General features: G+C 44.7%; 1 protein-coding gene across 1 annotated transcript; it reads right to left on the bottom strand.

The window, feature by feature from the left end:
- Positions 1-7,041: 7,041 nt before the first annotated feature.
- LOC133927736 (cinnamoyl-CoA reductase 1-like) lies at positions 7,042-9,755 on the bottom strand. Its single transcript, XM_062374146.1, has 6 exons — positions 9,629-9,755; positions 9,340-9,509; positions 9,053-9,238; positions 8,731-8,893; positions 7,327-7,522; positions 7,042-7,204 (listed from the first exon to the last, which is right to left on the bottom strand). The coding sequence occupies exons 1-6, from the start codon at positions 9,753-9,755 to the stop codon at positions 7,042-7,044; spliced, it is 1,005 nt and encodes a 334-aa protein (XP_062230130.1).
- Positions 9,756-9,964: the final 209 nt, after the last annotated feature.

A 9,964-nucleotide genomic window follows, 5' to 3' on the forward strand; every position in this document is an offset into this window, starting at 1 on the left:
GCCGCATTGGCATTGGCGGTTACACCAACGTGGTGCCCACATCAGCACGCCGGAGGGAAGAGAGTAGCACAATTGCTGCTGGCCTCCCCGAGGCGGCGCTTCACCATAATCTCGCCAGAACGGTGTAAACAAGATGGGACCTCGACAAGGTGTACGCGTTGGTGTTCTACTTAGGCTTATGAACTTAGGAAGGCACTACGTGGGGCAGGAAAACTAATCGAAGCAAGTGCAATCATGCTAGCTGTTTGAAGATGGCCGGCGGTGATGTTTGACGGCGGCGAAAAACAGAGGAGCGTGCCCGCGCGGTGAAAAGTGTGTGTGTGTGTGTGTGTGTGTGTGTGTGTGTGTGTGTGTGTGTGTGTGTGTGTGTGTGTGTGTGTGTGTGTGTGTGAGAGAGAGAGAGAGAGAGAGAGAGAGAGAGAGAGAGAGAGAGAGAGAGAGAGAGAGGGCGGGATAGGAAGTTGTATCGAAGCTTGGAAGGAGGAGGAGGGCAACAGATGAGAAACGATGTGGCAACGGGGGTCCTTCCTGAGCTCTGGAACCACGGTGCTCCCGGTCGTCTCCGAGCTACAAGAGGCGGTTGACACGTTAGAGGGACAGCACGATGGAGTAGCAGAAGGAGTATGTCGGCAAAGTAGCTTTCTAGAGAGAGGAGGAAGTGTGGAAGAATTTGGGGTCGACATTCTCCTCCTTGGCGGTCTCCCACCCCACCTGCTGCCTGAAAGAGCTAGCAACAGCACAATTAGTGCTGATAGGAGCAAGGCGAGGTCGCAGGGCATCACTTGGAGGTGGATGCGCTCATCTAAGCGAGGATTATGGGTGGCAGTGTTCATCGAGGCAGGGGAGAGAGGGGGGAGGGGTGGGTTTCGGTGGGGTGTTATGGCGGTCGAGTTGTTGGGAAGGTGGGGGGGGGGAGCTGGAACTCCATTTACGAGGAGAGGGGCAAGCCAAGGTTTACAAATGTATTTTATTTTTGAAAATCGCTTGGCGGTGGTAACCGTGTAGTAATTCAGTGAAATTCGTTAGAAACCTATCAAATTTCATTAAATTTTTTATTTTTTTTAAATTTTAAATTTGAGTTTGGTCGGTAACTGCTCGGGTTATGAATACAATTCAGATCGAAACGTCTGGTAACCATGATAACCAAATGATTACCGATGATATTTTGAACCCTACGACAAGCTAGGATTTGAGGGAGCTTGAGTCTGAGCGTGCGGCGGCGGCTAAGGAGAGAGGCCAGCCGCAAACATGGGCGAAAGCTGAGCCTCCACTATGGCCCATGAGTGTCACCACGACCACAATCCGAGGGCCACTAACTCCTGGCCCCCACTGAAGACCATCCGGCCAGGGTCAATCATGCTATGATCCAAACCGCAATCTCTCTACACCCTATGACATCACCCTCCCCCTCAGGTTCTCACCCTTCGGCCACCTCGGAGGCTCAGATAGGTATCATTTGTTCCTATCTATGTGATTCGGAGTTTTTGATTAGGTAAGGGAGGGAGAATACGGAGGGTGCGGAGGGGACCGTGTTGATTGAAATTCCTATTCCGTGGTTGCATATGAGCAGCCTAACTCGCATGTAGCTTTCGAGACGGCTTACAGAGTTCACTCAATATAAACTTTTCTTGTTAATTTTTTCTAAAAAAATTCTCACAATTTTTTCTCAAAAGTTGTGAGCTAAACATTTTTCTAAAAATTTGAGCGAAAAATTTTCTTTGAAAAGTTTTAACAAAAAGGTTGTTTAGAAAACTTTCCAAAAAAAGGAAAGATGGGAGGGAAAAAGTTTACGAAAAAGGAAAGGTGGGGGCTGTTAGATTACTCGCGCGCGCTGATTAGCAGTGTTTGGTGTTGGCACACGAAGAAAGGGCGATTCTAATTCGCGCGGACGCGCTCGGATGCGAACTTGCGAATCTCCCGACAGCCTCCGCTCTTTGCTTTTTCAGAAACTTCTATCTCCCTTGTCTTTTTTGGAAATGTTTGCACAAGAAAATTTTAGCTCAAAAAATTTTGAGAAAAATTTGCACCAGAAAATTTAGCTCAAAAAGCTTTGAAAAAAAGTTAACGAGAAAAGTTTACTAGGACAAAGTTTTCAAAAAAAATACGTAAGCCCCACGCTATAGTCGTCCATGACTTGGCTGCATGCGCTCACGCACGGAAAAGGATTTTCAACGAAGAAACTCCTTATTAGTATAGATTTATTTCCCTATGCTCAATTAGTACACGTCTAACCGCATAATTTTTTATCAACACTATTCAATAAAATTATGGAATAAAGAATGCAAGTCATGTTTGAAAGGTAGATTTGATAGCAGGAGTCATATATATAGGAGAATATTGTTTCTTATAAAATCTACATGTATAGGTGAATAACTACTTAGGTCTCTCCCAATACTGGTTTCTTTAACATTAATTAGATGTCTAGCTAAGTAAAAAGCTAATATGACAAACAATTTAAAGAGCAGAGATAATAAGCTTATTTTTTATGGAGGAAACTAACTCTTTGAGTAATCCTAAACGACTGTGTGATAATTAATTGCACTAGAAGATATAAAAAAACTAGCAGCATATATGTATATATTAAAAGTTTTTTAAAACAATAATTTCTTATTCTCTCTCCTTTTATACATAAAAAAAAGTATTGGAAGTTGCCTTAGCGAGATAGACGAACTGATAGAACGTTCACACGGAAGAAGCAAACGTAAATATGCACTCTCGGTTCAAAAAGTCGTCGTAATGCAACTCACTGTTACGAAACATTGATCCAAATAAAAAATTTCTAAAGTTTCATCATCATCACGCACCTTTATCCATTTTTTCGCAACAAAGCTTGCTCAGGCACCTCTTTCATATTCTAATTATTACTGCTGATTTTAAGGAAAGACCAACAATGATAAAATATTTATCATTTTTAGTTATTGTCTGCTCAATCATTTTTGTCTGTTGATCGAGTGAACCGACAACGATCAACCGCCACCTATTTGGTTTTTTTAGCATACAATGAATTGGCACTTGCGCAAGATTTCACACTCTACAAGTTTTCAAAGAAAGGTTTGTATTTAGCATCGGGGCATTAATATGAGAAAACCGTCGACTAACTAGTGTGCAATTCTTATGATCTTGCGTAGTCTCTAATGTGCAATTCTTATGATCTTTCGTAGTCTGAATTATACTAAGATGCACCAGCACCGACTTCTTGATTTCAATATGCTGTGTAGATTAGAATGGTTTAGCGTGGTCAAGTTCATGAATTATGGTTGTATTAATTTTATCCGACGGATAAACATTTATTGGCATTGCCTTATTTGGTATGCTGTACAAGCAAATTAAAGTAATTCTTATGTTTCTCACTAACGTCGACCAGCAAATATTACACAACAATGCACAAGAGAAGCCTATAACCAGTGAAATTTTAGTAGAGTGTATAGTATTTGGCCGTTGTCATCAAATAAAATTATGTGATGAGGTTTGCTTGGCACTCTCTAATGGTCATAGATAGTTATTACATCTTAATTGAAAGAGAATACTTCTTAAAATTTATTTAGGTTTCATCGTTCATAATTCCACATCTCACATGTAAGAGAAGTGCTGAGGTGACTTGCAAGCAGTAGTTTTTCATGTCTCCTCTTTGAGAGCTAAGTACCTGCTCCTCTTTTTTCTGTGAGATATGAAAAATCATGCTAGTTGTAACATTAAAAAAGTACAATCTCTTGACTAAAAAATAACCACTATCTTCAACCATTGGAGATCCCATATTCTAATCCAGTTCCGCCCCTAAGCCATGATCACTGCCCAAGAACATCGTGGTGGTAGCAGGCGAAACAGGCTTTCATCGGAGGGGATATGATCTTGCAGGCTTTCATCGGAGGGGATATGATCATGCTATAATGAGAAAACACAGGGCAGTGGAAAGGACGCTTGCGCGCACGGTGCTTCTGCTGTCGCATCACGGCCTGGACTTGGCCTTTCGCCCGCGACAGTTCGGAGGTCGGGAGGGAGGGGAGCACGCGGTCACGTCTGCGGCTTCAGGTCAGCGGCAAGCTCGGGCCATGCTTTGGCGACCGCGAGCTCGATCGGTGTTTCGTCATCACCACGAGCGGCTCGGGCCGTTCCGCGTCCGCAACCCAACTTCTCCGGCAAGCTCGCGGCATGCATCCGTTCGCCGGAGGGGTGCCGGAGCCTTGAGGCCATCTAGACCAGGCTGCCAAAGACGACTGCAAGGAAAAGTCTTGCCGGATGCGTCTGAAAACTGCAAGGAAAACTTTCATCGTGGTGGTATCATTGCAAAGAGTTAACGCCAAGATGGCCGAGTTGGTCTAAGGCGCCAGTTTCAGGTACTGGTCCGAAAGCGCATGGGTTCTCGAATCCCATTCTTGACATTACCACTTTTTTTAATTTCTTTTTCGTTTTAATGGGGTTTGATTTCTTCTGGGAATTTTTGTGCACCCGCATGATGCCCGTTTTACTTCTGGGAAGAATGTGCTGCCATCTGCAAGTGGTCGATCGACAACCCAAAGCACGATGTCCCCGATGGTGGCAGCAGTCGACCACGTCCACGTCCGCGATTGCAGCGTGACAATGGAACAAGTGGTATGTTCGAGATTAGAGATCAAGTATGAAACAAGATACATAATGCAAATAGGTTTAGTTTTTGATTAAAATAATGTCATAGGTTTCATGTGAATATTATTGTATATTGGTATCTAAGTATAAGCAATAGAGCTAAAACTATTACAATTAAGTAAATCGGATCTAGATTAATTTAAGTTTGAAGTCATCGCATCTCTCAATTGCTACGATCTTGATGTTGCTTGCCTTGAGATGCGCTGGATTAGGTCTCCTCCTTCGGGATCTAAATCCCCGTCTTATATGAGACCAAGATAATGACTTAATTTCAGCTATAGTCGATAAAAAATTATTTAACTTATTGATTAAGGCAAAACGGATAATTCCAACCAGAATATTAGTCGTATTCAGGTTGCGCTCCCATTTGCTCCGTGATGGTGGCAGCAGTCGACCACGTCCACGTTCGCGATTGCAGCGTGACAGTGTACGACGAGTAGAGTGAACTATGGAGGGAGACAGCGGGGTTCGCCGATCGAGGAGCAGCGCATCAGGGGTGACGGAGACGCACCGGCCTGGCGTTCGAGACTCCGGGCTCGCCGGAAACGGAGCGCTCGGCGACAGCATCAGCAACCACGGCTTGGGTCAAGAATTTCCATGCGTTTGGGTCCGTAATCTGAATTCTATCTGGTCTACTCTACTTACCGATGCAGTAAATGCTGCATGCATGCAAGTGCTAAAGTAAAGTCAAGATGGCCGAGTTTGTATTTGGAGTGATGCCCGAAGAGAAGAGAGAGCATGCGGCCATGCGGGCATCGCTCCACACGCTGTGGCAGAAAAATTAGGAGCGATAAAAGTAGCCGCGCTGGTTCCAACGCAATGAAGAATTATTTTGCCTATTGATCTTCCAACAGCCTCTCACCTCGATGGCGCGGTGGTTGAGGTGAGGCATCATATTTTATTTCATACGCGACCCGTCTTCTGCAATTGGCAACGAAGGCACACGCTGCAGGTTTCAAGTTTAGATAATTTATCTGCTATGGCGCCAGTTTCAGGTACTGGTCCGAAAGGGCATGGGTTCGAATCCATTTTTGATATAATTCTCCCACCTTTTTCCATGTCATTTTGCTACTAGTTATTAAGATGACCACATTCAGAGGACGTTGCTTGCTTCTACGCTGGACGTAAAGTCTCATACATCTCGCTAGTAATTGTTGCTTTATACGGTGCTTCTGCTGTCGCATCACGGCCTGGACTTGGCCTTTCGCCCGGGACAGTTAGGAGGTCGGGAGAGGGAGCACGCGGTCACCTACATAACATTCCATCAGTATCGATTAAAAATCACTATCCATATTAATTAGGATCGATACTGATTACTCAATATTAATAATTACTGATTGTTAATGTCGGTTCTGAATCGGCATTAACAATCGGTTAAAAAATCGATGTTCTAAAGAAAAAAAATGATTTTTTTAACCAATCAATGATCGATGCCTGAGCTACCTCACACGCATATGTCGTCGTCGCGTTTTTTCGTGCATGTGCGTTCTGTTGGATTCGAAGCTATGACCATCTCCCTCGCACGTACATTTCTTACTACCTCACCTATCTCTCATTGTTGATAACACTACGAGATATTTTTATTTTGATCTCTCCTGTTGAAAGTTTGTCATGATTATTTCTGCACCTAAATTAATTAAAATAAAAAATTATCAACAACAAAGTTATAGATCTCATCGAAAGTTATAATTTTCATATAAATTTTATCTCCATCCGACATTGTATGAAAAAGTTATAAATTTCGAAAAATCGGTTGTCATCAACTATCAATGTCGATTCATGACACGAACCGGTATTGATAACTCCTTCATTATTAGTACCGGTTATGGTACGAACCGGTACTGAAAAGTCACTATCCCAGTTCTTAGCGCTTCAGTTATTATTCGTGCTCGGAAATTTAACAACCGACACTGATACATCCTTAATATCGGTTTTTACACAACCGATAAGACGCTACTTATAATATATTCTATACTAGCGCGTCTATGCCTTCAGATCAGCGGCAAGCTCGGGCCATGCTTTGGCACCGGAGGGGTGCCAGAGTCTTGAGGCCACCTAGACCAGGCTGCCAAAGACAGACTGCAAGGAAAAGTCTTGCCGGGTGGGTCTCAAAACTAGTCTAGATAAATTTAGAATCATTAGGTACTGGTCCGAAAGGGCATGGGGTTCGAATCCCGGTTTCTCCCACCTTTTTCCATGTCATTTTGCTACTAGTTATTAAGATTACAGCTCGCTAGTACTTGTTGCTTTATACGCATGGAAACTTGCACTTCTTCCACCTAGATGATACCGGTGAACTTTGGACGATCCGGCCGGTTGCAATGTGTGCGATTTTTTAAAACTCACTTCCAAATTTTTTCCACAACTGCATCATCACAAGGGGAGGTTATATGTTATCACCACGCTCCCCTCGATTCACTACACTTTTGTCAAATCTCCAACGCACGCACATTTGAGGATTCCAGCAGCCTTGTACGATCCAACGGTGTCCCCGAGGGTCTCCTCCACCGTCCTGAACTTCCACCCCAGCGCCTGCAGCCTCTTGGAGCTGACCACCGTTTCGTCTTCCACCTGAACAAACCTGAAAAGAATCATCGCCAAATAGTGAGGGCTTTCGATAACTGAAAAGAATCATCGCCAAATAGTGAGGGCTGTCGATAACTTGATATGCATTATGCATGATCATGTACGTCTGATTCGTACTTCTTGGGGCAGTCCGGCAGCTTCAGGTCCGGGTGTAAGCTCTCGACGACGCCAACCGTCTCGGACACCTTCATCGCATGCGCGCTGCAGATGTACCGCAGGCCGGACGCCTCCGGGGTTTCGTACGCCAGGAGGAGAGCGTTGGCGACGTCGCGGACGTCCACCATGTTCCTCGTCTTCTCATCGGCGGTTTCGCCTGCGCGATCCACAAGACAGAATAATGCATCAGATCAATTCATCGTGACAATGAAAACGACTGCAAGTTTGGTCCAATTGCTACTGAATTTATGTGCAATTATTATTTTTAGAGTGAATTACATAAAACTATAAGTATTATGTTATTTATAAAATAAAACTATGACTAGTAGCATAAAACTATAAGTATTATATATCAATTTCATACAAAACCCGATTTTAATTGAATTCACTCAAAAAGTGGCTCTATATTTCTCCAAAAATTCTAGAGCTTTTTGTACGTATTTTATAATCCATGTACAATCCATTTTAATTGTATTCACCAAAAAAGCATGTGTAGAATTTAAACTAAAATTCTCCAAAAAAAAACTAGTTTTATAAAACCTAACAATTGTTAGGGCTCAAATAAAATCCCAAAATTCTAGAAAAATTCACTAATATTCTTATTATATGATATAATAATTTCTAAAATTTTCATCCCTACTTACAAAGGAACTTACTTTTTCACCATATAACATAGGGCTTAAAATAATTTGATAAATTAGTCCATCATATAAGAATAATATTAGTGAATTTTTCAGATTTTTGAGATTTTATTTGAGGCCTTAACAACTGTTAGGAGTTATAAAAATAACCTATTTAGATAATTTTAGTTTAAATTATACACATTCTTTCTAGGTAAATCAAATTAAAATAGGTTGCGCATAGATTATGGAACATGTACAAAAAGTTCTAGAATTTTTGGAGAAACATAAAACCCATTATAGAAATCAAACAAAAAACTGATGGGGTGTTTGACAACACTCTAGATTTAGGATACACGATGGATTTGGACAATATCTTGCTAAACGGTTGCGACTCCACGATTTTATGGAGCAGTTCGATTTATATATCGTCTCACTTCCCTATGCAAATTCTATAGAACGGTTCGTTGCTTCAAAAATAGATCCGTCCCTCTGAAAACCAACCAACCCACCTAGTCAAGAGGATATTATATGCTCATACCATCGGTCCACTGATGAATCTGTTCCATTATGGATCTATAGATTTGTGAAGCAAATCTAAAGCTAGTTCACTACCAAATAGCTCCTAACTACTGTTGATTGTAATTTTGTGAGTTACAATAGCCTGAAATATAGCATATCCCTTGAACACTTGAATACCCTATAGATGTTCAGCAACGAGAGGTAGAGAGTCAGAGACACCTACCTTTCAGGTACGTGACGAGTCGCAGGCTGCTGGTGTTCACCGTGGGTTGCAGCAGAGGCCCGAGAACCCACGGCGGACAGACGGTGACCACGTCCAGCCCGGCCTTCTCCCCGTATGCCAGAGCCTCGCGTTCGGCCATCGTCTTGGAAAGGCAGTACCACATCTGGTGAAGGTGGCAACGAATTCGAACCCGCATGTCAGAAGCGAGTCAAGGTTGAGTCGTTGGGAGATTCATGGCTGAAGGTGTGCTGAATTGAGCTGAAGAGAGCAGCGCTTTTTATGGCTGCAAAAAATTGGATCGAGTGCCATGGATGCACTGCACCTCGGTGGTTCTGCAGTAGTCCTCGTCCGACCAGCAGTCCTCGTCGACGACGGCGCCCTCGGGGATCTTGGGGTTCATGATGACCGCCGCGACCGACGACACTACGACGACGCGGCGGACGTTGGCCGCTTGGCTGGCCTTGAGCACATTCTGCGTGCCCGTCAGAGCCGGAGCCAGGACCTCCACCTGCACGCATGGCGCGTTCATATATGCATGGATCAGGCCGGCGACGCCATGATGGCATCAGCTGAATATGTGATTCCCTGTTGAATTTGAACTGCTGTTACATCGGGGTTCGCGGGGTTGGCGGCCGGGACGGGGCTGGCGACGTGGAAGACGCCGTCGCAGTCGGCGACGGCGGCCGCCACGCTCGCGTAGTCGAGCACATCCGCCTTGAACAGCCGCAGCCGCTCCCCGGCTCCGTCCAGCGCCATCAGGTGCGCGTTCTTGGGATCACCTGCACCGCAAATTCTTTGAACCGATCACCACAGCAAACCGATCGGCAGAGGATCCGCGCGCCTCGTGCGGAATTGATCAATGGACGGGGATCAGATCAGATCAGATCAGGTGTCTTACTTGGGTCGCGAACAGTGCCATGCACCACGTAGTCGCCGCTGGAGAGGAGGAGCTGCACGAGCCATGAGGCGATGAAGCCCCCGGCGCCCGTCACGCACACCGTCTTCGTCTTCCCCGCATCGTCCATGGCCTCTCTCCTCAAGTTTCCTCCTCGTGCCGATCTCGCCGGCGTGCACGCCACCTCTAGCAATATAACGCACGGTGGCCGCGCCTGCCGTTTCGACGTGCCGCACGTGGCCTAGGGGCTCTGACAAGTGTATGTTGGGTCCAGTTCAGAGCCAGACACGCCTCGCCGCTAGTGCGGCACGGCGGCCGTGTGGCAAGCAGGTAAGTTCC

The sequence above is a fragment of the Phragmites australis genome, chromosome 8, assembly GCF_958298935.1.
Source record: "Phragmites australis chromosome 8, lpPhrAust1.1, whole genome shotgun sequence".
Lineage (NCBI taxonomy): Eukaryota > Viridiplantae > Streptophyta > Magnoliopsida > Poales > Poaceae > Phragmites > Phragmites australis.